General features: G+C 38.4%; 1 protein-coding gene across 2 annotated transcripts in view; it reads right to left on the bottom strand.

The window, feature by feature from the left end:
• Nucleotides 1-2836: 2836 nt before the first annotated feature.
• The window catches only part of LOC131198512 (cytochrome P450 2K1-like), a 31809-nt gene continuing 16347 nt past the window's right edge, over nt 2837-18298 (bottom strand). For both annotated transcript variants that reach the window (XM_058183234.1, XM_058183243.1), the window contains 7 exons: nt 11486-11635; nt 10599-10759; nt 10290-10463; nt 9484-9631; nt 7523-7707; nt 6250-6391; nt 2837-4309 (listed from right to left, as the gene is read on the bottom strand). In XM_058183234.1, the coding sequence (XP_058039217.1) occupies nt 4125-4309; nt 6250-6391; nt 7523-7707; nt 9484-9631; nt 10290-10463; nt 10599-10759; nt 11486-11635 (1145 nt within the window). In that variant the 3' untranslated portion in view covers nt 2837-4124. The remainder of the gene's footprint in view (nt 4310-6249; nt 6392-7522; nt 7708-9483; nt 9632-10289; nt 10464-10598; nt 10760-11485; nt 11636-18298) is intronic.

Raw genomic sequence — 18298 nt, 5'->3', positions numbered from 1 at the left:
GGCTGAAGTGGTTGTAAAAAATGCTTTTAAAAGGCTCTGACGATCCCAGCTGAGTTTCCTGATCGTCAGAGACTTTTGCTTTCTTTTAAAAGCTTTTTTTTTTTGCCTGTTGATTCAAAGCTTTTTCAAAGGTGAAAAGTAATAAAAAACAATTTCCAAAAATGAGATGAACTTCATATCTTTTTAAAGGTGCCAACCAGGCTTGAGCAAGATGATTATTCCCTTGTCTTCCAGATGCCTAAAACCACCAGAGACTGCAGTCTAGTGGTGTCTTCCCAAGGCAGAACCATCTGCTGCACTTGGGAGTAATCGCAAATCCTCTCTTTGGCCAGAGAGGAATTATTAACGAGATGGTCTACTCTGGTTTTTCATTCCTCTGTGATAATTGATTCCACTTTTTGCAGAACTCTCTTCAGTTCACATTTTCTTCGTCCAGAAGTTGAGGCCATCAAGAAATATTTTAATTTATGGAGAAAATAAATAAATAAAGAAGACCCTTTCCCACAAATATAGAGAACCATCTGCAATAGCATCTGAGATTCAAAGATTCTTTGTTGAAATAGAATATCACTAAAACCATTTCAACTCAGCATCAAGGTTGCTTCATGGTCACTATAAAGGTTTGGTCTATTGGATCATCACACCTCCTATTTCCTTTTGCTATGTCTCTTTTTTTCTTTCATCCTGTCAGAATGTTTTTGCTGGTATTTGGCATGTATGTTTGGGGAAGATTTACTTCTCTGAGATATATATGACTTGGGTGTTGGCTTAGGTGTTGTGTATGTAACTGAATCCATGAGGGAACCAAGAGCGGGAGAAATCAATCAAGATTGTTATGGGAAGTGTGGGAAATGGGGGAAAATGGAGCACAGCCCATAGAGTTCATGGCTATCTTGGCAACTATCACTTGACCCAGCTCACTTAGAGCGAAACACCCTGGAGCTCATTAGGCCTGGCTTTTGTCTCAGAACAGTTGTGATATGATCTGTATGTGGAGAACCTTTTCATTAATACTTTGCTCTGGTTAGATAATGATATGTTGTTTGGCTGCCTATCCCCAGTGGAAGTAGGACATATCCACTCGGTCATATCCATTCCAATGCACACTTTCGAATTCCAGAAGAAGCCTAAGTTCATCCCAGAAAGCTGATAGGTAGTTTCTTGTCACTGACTGGAGTGGGCATGTAACAAAGGTCTTGACTGGATTGCTCCAATGCCCCTTGTGATTGTGCATCAATCCCAGGGGTCTCTCTGGTAGATGGAATGCCAGAAGAAACCACCGGGGAATTTTGGGCTTCAGGCTTTGCTGGCATTGATTCCCCAGACTTCTTTTTCAGTAAAGTACCCAGAGTTGTGATAATTGGGATGCATGACAAATTTGTGTATAAATAAGCTGATTGGGAATCATTATGCTTTGTAACTTTTCTCAGCTCTTAAGTATGACACACAACTGCAAAGCAATCAATTAACAGAGAACTCATTAGGCTGGAGATGTTAACCATGCTCAAAACATTGGCTGGGTTTCTCATTTTCATTGCAGCAGCCACAATGCGAGGTGTTCCTTTGGTGCTAAGTGAATTTTGCCACATTTAACAACCTTTCTTGCCACAGTTAAGTAAGTCGCTGCAGTTGTTAAATGAATATGTCAGAAGGTTGCAAAAGTTGATCACATGATCCTGGGACACTGAAACTGCCATAAATATGAACCAGTTGACAAGCCTCTGAATTTTGATCATGTGACTCTGAGGAAGCTGCAATCACTGTAAGTTGCAAAGCAGTCATTTCAGTGCCATTGTAAGTTCGAATGGTCACTAAACGAACCGTTGTAAATTGAGGACTACCTGCATATGCAAAAGTTAATCCTATTCATTTCAAGGGGCCTGCTGGATTCGGTTTCCTTCTGAACATGTAATTTCCAGAATAAAGTTATTGGCCTCATGAAATGGAAGATGGGAACAGAGTGTGGATGGAATGGTTGTTAAATCGAGGGCTACCTGTATGGACTTCAACCTCCAGAATTCCCCAGCCTTCTTTTTGCTGCAGATCCCATATCCAGTGTCAAGATGAAGAGATGAGACAGCATTTTATCAATAAAAATTTAATTTTGAATTATTAGCTTTATATAATCACAATCTTAAAACCAGACCTACAGATGTAAAGATATTGGACAGATTTCATGTAAGAAAAGCTAGAATATTTGCTAGCTGCTAACCAATCTCCCTGATCCTAACACATATACTAGCTAAATAACAAGTTTCACAGAACACAGCAAGAATAAATTGCCATAGACTACAGGTAGTCCTCGACTTGCAAGCATTCATTTAGTGACCATTCAAAGTTAGAACAATGCTGAAAAAATTGACTTATGACCATCTTTCACACTTATGTCCATTGCAACATCCCCACAGTCATGCGATCAAAATTCAGACACTTGGAAACTGGCATGTATTTATGACAGTTGCAGGGTTCCAGGGTCATGTGATGGTCTTCTGTGGTCTTTTTGGCAAGAAAGTCAATGGCGATTGCACTTGGGATCAAGCACAGAAACACATCCCCAAAATTCTCCGTCCGAAGCCTTCAGCCTTGCAATTCTGGGAAGAACGTCTGTGCTGCGATCCCAAAGAAAAAACGGCGTGTGTGTGTGTGTGTGTGTGTGTGTGTGTGTGTGTGTGTGTGTGAGAGAGAGAGAGAGAGAGAGAGAGAGAGAGATCCAATCCAACATCAGAGAGTTATCCAGGGCTGGCAGCAAAATTCTCTCTGTCGTCGTCATCCCCCTTCTCTCTCTCTCACACACACACAGGTCCCTCACCCTCCCAACCCTCCCATGGCAGCCAGATCCCTTCACTACTTCACCCTTCACTTACTTTCCAGCTCCATTCTCCACCATCATATGCAGGGCAAGAAAAGTAATCTTTGGGACTATGGTAAAAACACCTTCCAACATTGTGAGATTTTTTTTTTCATGAGAAGTTTGGAAAGTCTAAACTACCAGTATTTTTTTTTTTTACTGTAGTCCCAAAGACTACTTTTCTTGTCCTGAACTTGCAGCAGAGAATGGAGCTAGAAAGTGAAGGGAGGGCTGTGTGTGTGTGTGTGAAGGTCCTGTGTCTGTGAGAGGGAGGATGATGACTGAGAGAACTTTGCTGCCAGCTCTGGATAACTCTCTGAGGCTTGATGTGGACGTGGCCAACCAGGGGTGATTTTTACCGGTTTGGCAAATGGGTACAAATCGTGCCTATCGGCTCTCCTGAGCTGGTCCAAGTCAGTCAAATTTCACCCCTGCCTCTGGGGCTCTAGCATGGCAATAGTTACAGACCACATCCTGCCCTGGAATATGAACTGATGACCTACCCATGTGGTTCACATGTCTATGAGTGCTCCCTTCCCACAACATAGACCCCCAGCCAATAACGCATGCCAGTCAGTCTTATTACACATTAAACTGCATTGGGAATCAGCAAGAAAACATGGGACCATGAAAGCTATGATGCAAAGCCTTGGGGGAAGCAGAAGGGGCTGGAATGCGACAATGATACCAAACACTAGGACAGCCTTCTCCAAGAGTGATTAGCTGCTGTGTCTGATTATATCTTCCCATGCTTGTTATCACCATGATGTCACTGTGTTCCCTCTCCCCTTAAAATACCCATCATCCTGAACTCTTGCCCTCAATCCCCCAGTGCATCAATTGTTATAGTTCATGTACATCTTAGGAACAAATCCAGTCTCATCAGTCAGTACCTATCTATTTAGAAGCATATTTAGTGTTTTTGTGGTAAAGACTTTATTATCTATATTATGTAATGAGATGGGTCAATATGGTTTTGGACAAGTTGAGACATTCCTCCTGTTAGATAGCAATTATAGCTCCTTTCCAAGAAAAAGGAAGTTCTTGAATGTTGCTGAATCTTATTTCTTACCAAAGTTAATATTTTGATCAGAATTTCCTGATTATATTCTTTCCTATCAGAATCTACATTTCATGAATTTATAGGTTATTACCATTCATCTTCTAAATAACAAATGAAACTTAGACAATACTGGATTCTTTGTTAAATTGTGCCTCTCAAAATGAAGGCAATTCAAGACTGAGAAAATAACTTGTTATAGTTATTTGTGTCAGATCAGCGTAACACAGCACAAGTCTTGTATGGCAGAGGAGTAGAGATAAATCCAACACCAGGGGTCAGGTCCAGATCATCTTTAGATGTTCCTGGGGGTGGCTGGAAGGTAAATTTCTGCAAGAGGCTGGTAAAGAAGAGGAAGAGCTCCATTTTGGCCAGGTTCTCACCTGCACATACTCTCCGACCTGGAAGAAAGCATAGATGACAAAAAAAGAGATTTATGTTTATTGGTTTCTTTAATTATTTTACAGGGTTTCCCAATATTCTTTGGTCATGGAGACAGGAAAAAAATAACAGATCAAAGATATGGAAAGAAGTAAAAATGCAGTAAAGGAATGGAGTCAGAGAATTTTTCCAACAAACAAACAAACAAACAAACAAACAAACAAACAAACAAACAACAAATAGAGTCAAAAAATTAATGCCAACATCAGTAATTCCCCTCCTTTAACTATCTAGGTACCACATTTCATTAGTCCTGCAGATGGAAAACAGATGTGGGTATTATCCTTAAGATTTTTGAATCCCGAAGAGAGCAATTAAAATATTGTAGGGTAAGGTGATTGTTCAGATATTGATGGAGCCAAGATATGTGTTGGGATGAGTGGGTTATTACTCAATGGGACATAATCCAAAAATAACTTCATGGGGAAGATTTTAGGCCCTCCAGGGCAACCCTTCTGCTTATCCAATTCTCTGCTCTTTGGGGGGGGGAATTAGTTCTTGGAATAGAGAAAACTTCAGAGAAAGGCTTTTTGAAAAGGATGCTAATAAATATCCGATTGTGGTGCAGTCATCTATTGGTGCCATTGCAGGTAATCTTCAATTTACAAACGTTCATTTAGTGAGCCTTCGAATTTACTCTTACTATTCTTACTACTGTTGCAGCATCCCCATGATCACGTGATCAGAATTCAAATGCCTGGCAACTAATTCATATTTATAACAGTTGCAGTGTCTGAGTCACCTTTTGAGACCTTGTGACAAAGAAAGGCAATGGGGATCCAGATTCACTTAATGTTCTGTCCCCCCGACCTCAGTCCGGGAGACACATGAACTGACTCAATTAGCCATCAATTTAGTCCACGGCAGCTATCAGCTCTGGCAGCAGACCAGCAAAGGTCTGCCAAGGGTTAGGGTTAGGGTTAGGGTTGGAGCCACAACACTTAACAACTGGTTCTAATTTAACAGTGATTCATTTAACAATCTGGCAAGAAAAGTTGTAAAATGAGGCAAAATTCACTTAACAAATGTATCACTTAGCAACAGAAATTTTGGGCTCAATTGTAATAAAAATAAAAGTAAAAATAAAAACTCTGAAGCCTCTCCTAGAATGTTATGAATATTATCAGTGCCAAACTGTGAAGTTTGCTTATTTCTCTCTGGCTGCAGAGCATGCTTTTGGCATAGCTGGAAGGGAAATTTGCTACGTGTCCTGTTGAATAACATTTCTCTATCTCTGTGTAGTCTGTCAAGGGGAAAATATTATTCCCTCTGTCCTCCACTGCCCAGTTTACAATGAAATCAGGGCCAAACTACTGACAGTAGTTGAATTCAAGGGCTTGGACTTCAAATGACTGAATTAGATTCAGATGTGTTTCAAAGCATAGAATTCAGGATTCTATTTTTACTTTGTCATTTAAACTTAGAAAGAATTTTTTAAAAATTTTAAACTGTAGCCCTGGTTTAATTTCCCTTCTCTCTAATGCTCTTTCTCTACCATCTTATTTTATTTTGCTTTGTTGCACATTATCTCTGCTACATTCCTATGATCTAATAATAAAAGCTTACGAAAAGCTAATAAAAAGGTCAAGCTAAGAAGAACCAAAGTCTGTGTCCATCTGAAGGTCCCAGTCAGCCAGGAAGGCTAAAAAATTCATCCCCGACTGCCAAAATGTAGAAATGGTGATACTGAGCACAGCAGGAATAACAGTAACTCATGTACAGGGTTGATGATCACCCAGGCAGACTTTGGAATCAACTAGTTCCTGAATGAGCCAGGACACACATGTTGTCCATGAGGCCTAAACTTTGTCAAAATAAGGTCTGTGAGATCAAGATTTTCAAACAAGGTGTTAAGGGTTGCCTTTTATGGAACATAATCTATGACATCAGAGAATCTTACCAGCAGAAAATGGCATGAATGCATCCCTCTTCACAAATTTTCCTTCAGAGTCAAGAAAATGTTCAGGGTAGAATTTATGTGGTTTCTCCCACTGAGATTCATCAAAGAGCACAGAAGTCAGCAAGGGAATGATGTGTGTGCCCTAAAAATGAAAGGATAAATGGTTGATATGGAAAGGAGTATGTCCATTTAATGCATGGCTGTGGAAATTAATCCAGGGATTTTGTACACTTTACAAATATTGGCTTGGGGCAATATTCAATTTAAAAAATATATTAAAACTATATTTCCATCTCCATCTTTTCCCGTCAGTGTATTCTTTAGATACACCTTGGTTTTTAAGCATCACTTTTTTGCATTTGATTTACATTTTTAATTAACCAGATCTGGTTGAACACTGATTTATTTCATTCACCCCTTACTGGGCTATAAATGTGAACATTTTATCTCTTTTTACTGCTTCGCTTTGGAGTTATCAAACAATTTTGCTTTTGCTGCTTGGTAACCTATTGTTCAAAGACTTTCTCCTTGATAATTTCACTACTGATTTTATTTTATTTATATTTGCATCAGATTTCTACTGCAAGGATTGTGTATTTTATTAGCTCTTAAAAGAACTGTTTCATTTTTCTTTTTTATATATATTTTTGATCTTTTTTCTTTTTCTTTTTAAATAAATGGAGATTTTCTATTTCTATTTACTCTCTATTGTGGAAAAGATCTTAATTTTTTCTATGGTTATTTTGTTATGGAACATCTACTTCTTTTGTCCTTGAGAGGAATTGCCAATGTTTTCTTGTCAAAGTCTAGCTATAAAATAAATTTGATTATATTAAAAATGAAAATAACAATAAATGAAGGATTTTGAATATCGCACATTATATACTTTTTAAATTTTTAGGAAAAATATAAGAAAAAAATATCAAGAAAATGCAGGACACGAAAAATAATAAAGGCTTACTGAAGACAAGGTGGGGAAATAAAGTAATAAACCAAGATGAGGAAGAAATAAAAGAATAGAGCAAGAGAGAAAAGTACCTCTCATGAATCAAGAGGTGGGCAGTTTCAGAATGCCAGATGCCAAAGAAAAATATCTCCCATTGGCACCTTGAGAGATGCATCTGTGGAAAGTGTTCTAATAAGATAACAGTCTGTGGCCTTACAATTGATTTAGCCAATTCCATTAATTAAGGACTACTTTTTTCTACCCACCGAACACGACAGACTAGACCTCATATAATACAGTATAATACAGTGGTTTCATTTTAATCACCTTGGGGATAAAGAAGCCTTTGAAAGTTATATCCATGGAGGTTGCATGTGGCACATTGGAGGGAACAATATTAGCAAATCGTTGCAATTCATGAACTACAGCATCGGTGTAAGGCATTTTGACTCGGTGGTCAGTCCTTGGTTGAATATCACCAATCTCTCTTGCAATTTCTGCTTGGATCTTACCTGGGAGAACAAAAGGATATTATGTAACAAGATGATTCATTTTTTGAATTTTGTTTTAAGGGGAAGTTAATGCATACATTTTAAATTCTGAATGATACAATAGTCCCTGATTGTGATCCTTAGATGAATGCCCTTCAAACGGTCATTCATACATTATTCACTTTACAAATGGATTATTCTCACCTACTCTACACCTGGAAGTTTTGCAGACTATTCAGAGATTATACCCAGCCCAGTATGTGACAGGATAGATAGTGATTTGCGTGAATCATTATGCCCATGTGAGCCCACTGGACTACTTGTAATAGGTTTCTTAGTGCAATTTGAGTGCTGGTAAGATTGGGCAAGTGGGCACACTTTAGGTCCATAAATTAAAGGCATCTAGTGGGACTCCAGGAAGTGTGCCTTATTGGAAGTGGAATGGGACTTTCACCCTGTGGCACATTGGCCACAGCCCCTCCATCTCAGTCCCTTTGCCGCAGCCCATTCGTCAAAGTACTGTTTGCATCGGGCTTTTGGATTCGCCTCCAGGCAATTGGTGCAGGGACTCAGGGGCTTTGGGAGTGGAAGAGTGGGGGCTGCAGTTCAGAGGGAGGCTCCGAGGGCCAACAACACCCCCACTTTGTCCAAAGTGCCTGAAACAAGGGCTGGTTTGCAAGTAGCACAGTTTTTCGCTGGTGTTATTGCAGGAAGCTGCAATTTGTTGATGTATCATAAAATTCTTGGACATGGTACCAAGTGCCCCGATGACAAAGGGTATCACTGTTACATGTTTCATCCATAGCCGTGTAGTTTTGATGGCCAGGTCGCGATATTTCATGTTTTTTTTTCCAGTTCTTTTTTTTCGACTCTGGCATCTCCGGTACCATGATGTCAATAAACTGTATGCTTTGGCCCTCAACAACCGTGATATCTGACATGTTATGTTCCAAATAAGATTCAAAAGTCCCACAAGAACTTCACTTTCTCATTTTCAATAACTTTTTCCACTTGTGCTCCCACGACTTTTCAGATTCAGGTATGTCATATTTTTTACATAATGACCAGTGGACTAATTTAGCAACTCAATCATGTCTAGCTGTGTAATCAGTTTGTGCGATTTTGCTGCACTCACATATTAAGTGGGAAACAGTTTTAACTTTGCCATTGCAAAGTCATGAATTTGGATTGTCAGTGGATTTTTGTATCTTTGCTTTCATGGCATTAGTTTGTAGTGGTTGTTCTTGAGTGGCAAATATTAAACCTTCTGTTTCTTTCTTGATGGTTCCCATCTTAAGGCATGCCCATGTAAAGTTGTTATCACATTATCATCATCATCACCATCATCATCACCATCATCATTCCCATCTTTTCTACTACCTACTCATTTGGAATTTTACAGTTATTATTACCTTGTAGTTTGAATACAACATATACTTGTTTGTATGTATTCTGAAACCTTATTCATTGGAGACAAATTCCTTATGTGTCCAATCACACTTGGCCTATAAAGAATTCTATTCTATTCTATTCTATTCTATTCTATTCTATTCTATTCTATTCTATTCTATTCTATTCCATTCCATTCCATTCCACTCCATTTCATTCCATTCCATTCCACTCCACTCTGTTCTGTTCCGTTCCGTTCCGTTCCATTACATTCTTATTCTTATTTGAAAGGCAAATTAATTCTTGGCTGATCACTTTGCCTTCATTCAAGTAGCATGCCAAATGGCAAACATTCTTTTTCAGTCATTTTTAATTTTTATTGCAAGCCAATATTATGAAAGTGCTTACTCTGAATTTCTGGGTACTTCATCATTAGGAGTATGGCCCAGCGCAAAGTGTTTGATGTTGTGTCTACTCCAGCACCAAATAAATCACTTACGAGACCTATAAGATTTCCGTTATGAAAATATCCATCATGTGTCGTCTTCATATTTTCCTGAAGTGTATAAAGAAAATACTAGTAAGAAAGCTCAATCTACCCACATGATCAATATTCCTGAAATCTAAGAGGACACTTCATATGTGGGTAATAGCCTCCCTCAGAGGTTATAGCTGTTCCAAGTTTACTGGATTTCTAGAAGGAAATCAAACAGTTACACAGAAAGAGAAACGATTGGCACTAAGGGTTCACCCATTCCCATCCCCACTTGGACCCACTCCTACAGAAAAGGATCAAAAGGCTGTTGACTCAGCCTTCCATCCTTTATAAGGTAGGTAAAATGAGGACCCAGATTGTTGGGGGGGCAATAAGTTGACTTTGTAAAAATATACAAATAGAATGAGACTATTGCCTTATACACTGTAAGCCGCCCTGAGTCTTCGGAGAAGGGCGGGGTATAAATGTAAAAAATAAATAAATATTTAGGGCATTTTTAATGGAGAGAGAAATCAATCTGGGTGTAGTTTTAAGTAGTTGCAGATTCTGAAATAAAGTAATGAAGAGGGAATGATTAAAACTGCTTTGGAAATTTGTTTTTTCTGTATTTCTGAAAGAAAGCTCCTAACCAGCCTACAGACAGTATATATGGAAACTCATTTTTAAATTTTTTTTAAAAAAATTGGTAATAACACATATGGGTAAAATAATCCCTTACCTGTTTTTGCCGAACAAGAAATGATTCAATAAAATTCCTCTGGTCATTGTCATCAAGATCTTGGAGATATTCTATGAAGGTGGTCCGTATGAAATCATGGAGCTCCTTTAGATTCTTCATTATTGTTTTACGAGCACCCAAAAGGAACCCCAACTTGGGAAACAAATTATATAGCTAAAAGAATGATAAAGAAAAAATCATATAATGGAAGTTGAACATTTTGAATTTTTCAAATGGAAATCTCAAAGATTTTTATCAAAACAATGCTATGAGAAGCAACATGCTTTGCCAAATATGAAATTAGATTACCAACACAGCAGGGCTTCCCACAAGCTGACTATTTTCCCTAATTATCTTCAGTAGTTGTAAAAATGTGGCATCTTCATATTCATAGCGTTTCCCAAGTAGAATAGAAACTATGATGTTGGCAACAGCAGCAGAGAGAATTCTTGTGACGTCAAAAGGTTTTGCTGGACAAAAACAATAGATTAAAAAAATTGTAAATAAAACCAGGATGAAATCTGTTTTCTACTGCATTTATACTCAAAATCAGCTTATATAAAGGGAGCATTGCTCACAGAAAGCCATAGCTAGTGCTGATAACATTGGAAGTATTTATATTAAAAATATGAAAAAAGTATTTCAATGGTAATTCATTTTCCCAGAATCAGAGCTATAATATCTGGCCATACATCAGTGATGTTTTCTTTGCAACTGTTATCCTTGAGATAAAATGTTTAGCAAAGTTATTGCAATGCATCCTCATTAAATTATTGTTTTAAAGTTTTAAAGATCAAATGGCTTGACCGAAAGCAGGGAGGAGCAAGAACTCCAGTTTACAACACATTGTCATGCTTAGATGAAGGACTTGCAACCCACTCTAAATAGAGGATTTAGTGGAGTCTCTAAAGAAGAATAAGTCTAGAAGTGATTGATGAGAGACTGTTGTATTACACTGAATTAACAATTCAAGTTCTCTGGAACCACTTTGGGATCCATAAGTCACATTTCTGTAAATATACTTATCATAAATTAGACAAGGAAGCATATTTATAGGGGAAAAACAATGAGTTTAAGAATTATTTGAGAGAAGGTACTTCCCAACACACTCCTTGGTCATTTGATATAATCTGCACAAATGATTTACCATTCTACATCTATCCCAGGAGATGCTCCAGTACAGCATACTGACCCACCTGCATAAGTCTCCATTGTCTTTGTTAAGACATTGCACTCTTCTGTGATTTTGTCCTCAATGGTCCTCTTGCCCATTCCATAATCCCGTAATGTGGATAATGTAAACCGTCGCATCACTTTCCAGTGATCACCACGAGCAAAAACAATACCTGAAGAGAAAATGGGTAAGATAGTGAAATATAATTTTATCCTCCTTTGCTCACTCTTGCTTTACAACTTCATTAAAATATGTTCTATCAATTTGATCAAGTGTTTCATCCAGGAACTTGGCTGAAAGGTATTTCAAAGTTTGTGTTAAAGATTTCTGCTCCATTTTCTTTATCATATGCTTTTGGTATCCAGCCTTCAGCATCACCTTATCAAAAAAAAGAAAAAGAAAGTAATTATCATTGTTCCATATGCAAATATCTTCTAAATGATTCAAAACTATGATTCCAAATCGTCTGGTGTTTAACACTTTATTATTTTTCAAAAATTCATATAACAAATACTTTTTTGCTGCATAGTCCAAACATCATACATTTTAAAAACTTAAAATCAAATTTAAGGATCTTTTAAGGATGCAGAAATTCACCAGTATTATCTGGTCAAAAGAGCCTTAATGTCTGAGAGACACTGGCAAAACATTGTACAAAGAAAAGGTTTGTATAACCATGTATATAAAAACAATAAAATACCTTATCCCACCAGACTTGAAATCCTAGGCTTAGAAAACTTGGAACTCCGTCGCCTTCGACAAGACCTAAGTTTAACTCACAGAATCATCTATTGTAATGTCCTTCCTGTCAAAGACTACTTCAGCTTTAATTGCAATAATACTAGAGCAACTAATAGATTTAAACTTAATGTCAACCGCTTTAATCTAGATTGCAGAAAATATGACTTCTGTAACAGAATCATCAGTGCTTGGAATACTTTACCTGACTCTGTGGTCTCTTCTCATAATCCTAAAAGCTTTAACCAAAAACTTTCTACTATTGACCTCACCCCATTCCTAAGAGGACCATAAGGGGCGTGCATAAGCACACAAACGTGCCTATCGTTCCTGTCCTATTGTTTTTCTTTTTTTCTTCCTATATATATATATATGCTTATACCTCCTTATATTTAATCATATAAGTGTTTATATACTATATAATCTTTTTGTATGATACCTACATATATTGTTGTGACAAAATAAATAAATAAAAATAAATGAAATAAAATGTATATGAGGAGAGAGACAGGCAGAAATCCTTCCTATGGAATTCCTCAAATACCCATCCCCCACCCCCAAATTTGCCAATATGCAGAATGAAACACAGTGGTGAGTAGCATGTGAGGCTTAGGGGCTCGATACAATATTGACAAAGCTTTTTATTCTTAAATTACCTCCATTGGCACTGAGGGACAAAGTCACAGTGGCACAAGAAAAGTTTTAGTTGGGAGGGCGGAGCTGACATTGTGATGAAATGACAGGCGACCTGAAGCTCCAGGTTCTCAGTCGATGTTTTCCTGCCAGGACGGTCCGTTTCTGGACCTCATTGTCCTGAAGAGACAGTGATCATTGAGGGCACCTCCTGAGGATCTCAGGGACACTGCAAAGTCCCTGATTGATCCAAGAGAAGCCCTTTTTTTTGACTGGAAGTTCCAGCTTTAATGGCTGCTGAAGTTGGGACAGCTCCGGAACAGAAGAACTGAAAGAAGTGTGCTGGTGGGGTAAGAGACTCTTTCTTTAAAAACTGTTTTAAAATAATCCTAAAAGTTTTGTTTATTCAGGTGCTCTGCTGGGTACTATCAACTAAAGTAACCTGTAAGGGAAAGGAAGAAAAAAGGCTTTTTTCTATTTTAGAGAAAGCTGTTGTGACTCTGGAAAGAGAGCTGCAGATAACTATTGGAGAATTCATAAGAATACCTTTTTTAATTTTTTTTAATTTTTCTTTGTTCTGCCTCTGCTCCCTCCTTGCTGATTATTAACATAAAACATTATATCTTTTAATTTTCTTCTATTTTTCCTTCTTTTTCTTTTTTGATGCCTCTTTTTTTCTTTTCTTTTTATTTTTCTTCTCTTCTTTTGGGATCAACTGAAACACTTGGATTAAGACATACAAGAGTCTGAAGAAATTCTTTGTATTACTTTTGAGGTGCTTTTTTCTTTTTGTGTCCTGTGGCTGTCACTTTGATTTTTGCCTTTCTCTTTTCTACACACTACAATGAGTAGAAAAGGAACAGCATTCGTATCTCCTTGAGGAGCACCCGGAGGCTCCAGTTAGTTCAGAATGCGGCTGCGCGGGTGATAGAGGGAGCCCCTCGTGGCTCCCATGTGACACCCCTCCTGCGCAGACTGCACTGGCTACCTGTGGCCTTCCGGGTGCGCTTCAAGGTTCTGGTAACTATCTTCAAAGCGCTTCATGGCATAGGGCTGGGTTATTTACGGGACCGCCTGCTGCTACCGAATACCTCTCACCGACGCGTGCGCTCTCACAGAGAGGGACTCCTCAGGGTGCCGTCAGCTAGGCAGTGCCGACTGGCGACGCCCAGGGGAAGGGTCTTCTCTGTGGGAGCTTCCACCCTCTGGAACAAACTTCCCCCAGGACTTCGTCAACTTCCTGACCTCCGAACCTTCCGCTGCGAGCTTAAAACACATCTATTTATCTGCTCAGGACTGAACTAGATTTTAAAATTTAAATTGGTTTTAAATGGGCTTTATTATGTATATTGTTATTTTTAATTATTCAGCCATTTGTAATAAGTTTTTTAACTGATGTTTTATTTTGTATTTATATGTATATTTTTATTTGGCTGTGAACCACCCTGAGTCCCTAGGGAGATAGGGCGGTATAAAAATACGAAAAATAAATAAATAAAAAATAAATAAAAATAAATAAATAAATAAATAAGTATCGGCCACATCAACACCCTCCTCTTCTCCATTGTCAAAGGTCAATACAATTGATGCTTCAACAGGAAAAAGACAAGGAAAAGGACAAAGAGATTACCCTACAGGTTATTTGGCAAGGAATCCAAAAGCTACAAGAAGAAGCAGAATAAATTAATCAAAGAACAGAGAAAATGGATGAAAAGGTGGAAGATATACAACAAATGATGAAAAAATATGAGGACAGACTTCAAAAAGTTGAGGAAAGAGAAGAGAAAGAGATAAAAAAATTAGAAATATTGATAGCAGATTGGAGGAGGTTGAAAGAGACAAAAGTGGATCATTGGGCTGGTAGATGGATAGAGCAGAATTCTTTCTCAGGTTTCAGAATATAGAGGAGGAGAAGGGAGAGAACTTGGCAGACAAAATGGTAGAAATCTTGGCCGAAGGTTTACAAATCAGTAAGGAAAAGATGATTGAAGGTATTGACAAGATTTTTAGGGTGCATACAAGATATACAACAAGACATAATCTCTCAAGAGAAGTTCATATAAGATTCACCAAAAAATCAATTAAAGCACAAATATTACAAATAGCAAGAGACAAAACGTTGAAATACAGACAAAGAAATTGTAGTATTGAAGCAAGTTCCAAGAAGAGTGAGAGAGATGAGAAGAAAATACCACTTTTTGACCAAAATTTTATTACAGAAAGGTGTTAATTATAGATGGCTGGCACCAGAGGGCCTGGTGTTTACATGGCAACAGCAAAAATACAGAATAGATTCAATAGATAAAGCCAAAGACTTTTACGCAGAATTCTTTAAAGAAAAAGAAATGGATACACGTGGAGAAGTCACATTGATTGAGCTGCAGGAGTCGGAGCTATTGGTGATGATTGAAAAAGAAGAAGGTGCTGTGGGTGGTAAGGTAGAAGTTAAGCCACAATGTGAACCAAGATAGACAACAACGATAAATCTTAATTATAAAGTATGAAAATGGAAGGAGAAAATGGATAACAATAAACATAAATGGACTTAATTCAGCTATTAAGAGAAGGAAAACGTTTCACAAATTAGAGAAATTAAAATTGGACATAAGTTGCTTGCAAGAAGTACATATTAAAAAATAACATGAACAATTATTAATACAGCTAAAATTGGGGAAAGTATTTACCTCAGTACCACAATGCAAGAAAAGAGGAATAGCTTTATACATAAGAGACACAATTAGGGCAAAGCTAATACATTCAGATGAGAATGGCAGAATTTTGATGTTGGAAATAATGGACAACAATATAAAAATACTTCTAGTAGCACTATATGCTCCTAATGATAACCAAGAAGACTTCTACAGGAAACTACATAAGAATATTGTTGAACTGGACTATGAGAATATCTGCATTTTGGGCGATTTTAATGGTGTAGTTAATGGCAAATTGGACAATAAAACACAAAAAGCAACAAAGCAAAATAGAAAGATCCTTCTGAAATCTTTTTTTAAAATGGTAGAGGAAATAAATTTAAAAGATGCATGGAGAGAAAGAAATCAGGAAAATATACAATATACTTTCTACTCAAATATACATTTATTTTGGTCCAGAATAGATATGATATGGATGACAATGGAATTGACCTCTTATATAGAAAAGATTGACATAGAAGCCAATACCTGGGTAGACCATAACCCCATGACAACGATATGGAAAGGACAAAGGAGAAGATGTAGATGGACTTTAAACACTATGGTTTTAAAAGATAAAGAATTTGTACAAAAAATTTCAAGGAAAATAAAAAAGAGGACACATCAGCTCAAAACCGCTGGGATACAATGAAGGCCTATGCAAGAGGCTTGATGATAGACTATGTAAGGGTAAGAAATTCCAAGAAAAGACAAGCCCTTAAAACATTAGAAAATAGCCACAAGAAATTAGAGCAAGATTTACAAAAATCTCCAAAGGAAAAAGATGTTAAAATGAAAATGGATTTAATTAAACATAAAATGGCTCTAATCAAAAAAGAAGAATTAGCACAAAATAATCAGAGGGGTAAAACAGAACTGTTTTGAAAATGCTAATAAACTGGGTAGATGGTTAGCCTATAAATGGTTAGCCTATAAAGAAATATATAAAGTATATAAAGAAATATATAAAGAATATGGTTAGCCTATAAAGAAAGAATCCCAGAGAATATTATAATTAACGGACAACCAAGGTCAGATTAAATATGGGAATGAAGAGAAGAAAAAAATTATGCAAGATTATTATAGGGAACTATATGAGCAGGAGAACATTGATGAGGGAAATGTTAAACATTATCTACAGAAAGAAAACTTATCTCAGATCTCCAAAGATACTGAAATGATGTTGGAAGGAAATATAACAATGATGGAATTAATGCAAGCACTTAAAAAACAAAAAAAATGGAAAAGCGCCGGGCCCAGACTGTTAAGTTCGGGCAATGAAGAGGCAGGAGACAATACAAGTGACAACAGCTCTTTGGTTTATTGTGATCCCAGCAACAACCAACAGGCAAAACCCCTCTTTAAATAGTATTTTGGCTGAGGCATCAGCCAATCAGCAACGTGCAATTTCCCGCCCAAATTTCCCTCCTGAAATTCAAATACATTACACTCCTCCCCTCCCAGAACACATTGTACCATAGTTTTTTGCATAACATTTGCATGTTATTTTTCCACGTAGACAGGGCGTCTCCTAACTCTTTCTGACCTGCGCAATTCATTCCCTGGGAGTGAGTCGAGCTGGTCGGAGGGACTGTTTGTTCCTCCCAGCTCCTCCTCTGGGCCCTCCGGCCCTGGATTATTGGCAGAGTGGTCCCTGCTGTCCTCTGGAGGAGCCGGTTGGCGTCGCTGGACTTCTTCAGACTCAGCTAAGTCCTCCAATCGCCTCGGGGTTGAGTTAGCTGTTGGTTCAAATATTGGGTAGTCAGGGTCTGGCTGTTTGGTTTCTGGATTGATTTGTATTCTTTTTCGTAATTGATCTATGTGGCGTCTCCACACTCGGCCGTCCCCCATGTCCACTATGTATGACTTTGGGCCCGTCACTCCTACAATTGTTCCCTTTAGCCACGCTGGGCCCTCACTATATTTATGTGCCCATACCGGGTCACCTGTTGTCATTGTTCTGGTTCTTCCCTTTGTGTTTTGGTACCCATCAGGGGAGTATGTTGGGTTTAACCGATCTAGGGGGCACCGGAGTCTTCTACCCATTAGTAACTCCGATGGGCTGCAGCCGGTGGTCACACAGGGAGTTCTATGTTGGACTGCCAGGAAGGTATCAATTTTGGATTGCCAATCTCCTGGGCTAATTCTAGATAGCGCTTCCTTGGCACTGCGTACGAAACGTTCTGCAAGTCTGTTCGTCGCCGGGTGGAAAGGCACCGAGAGGACATGTCGGATGCCCTCTTCTGCCAAGTACCCCTCAAACTGGGTGGCCGTGAATTGTGGGCCATTATTGGACACTAGAGTGTTGGGCAACCCGTGTGTCACAAATAGATGCCTCAATACTGTGATTACAGCTTCCGCTGCTGTGGTTTTCATGAGTAAAATTTCTAACCACTTCGAGTAGGCATCTACCACAATTAAGAAGGTCTGCCCATGGAATGGCCCGGCAAAATCTATATGGATCCTGGACCAAGGACCCTGGTGTTTCTCCCAATCCCTTATGGTGGCTGTTGGGGGTAGTGGCCTTGATTCTTGACATGCTTGGCATTTCCCTACCCGGTCGCTAATGTCTTTATCCATTTGTGGCCACCACACGTAACTTCTCGCTAGGCTCTTCATCCTCACAATCCCCGGGTGGCCCACATGCAATAGTTCCAACACATGCCCTCGTAATTTCTCCGGAATAACCACCCTATCCCCCCATAACAGACAACCCCCTTGTACCGACAGTTCCGAATGCTTTTTTGTAAACTCTTTGAAATGATTCCCCAGTG

Source organism: Ahaetulla prasina, chromosome 1 (assembly GCF_028640845.1).
Source record: "Ahaetulla prasina isolate Xishuangbanna chromosome 1, ASM2864084v1, whole genome shotgun sequence".
NCBI lineage: Eukaryota > Metazoa > Chordata > Lepidosauria > Squamata > Colubridae > Ahaetulla > Ahaetulla prasina.
The sequence above is the reverse complement of the archived record's forward strand: the minus strand, read 5'-3'. Positions and strand labels throughout refer to the sequence as shown.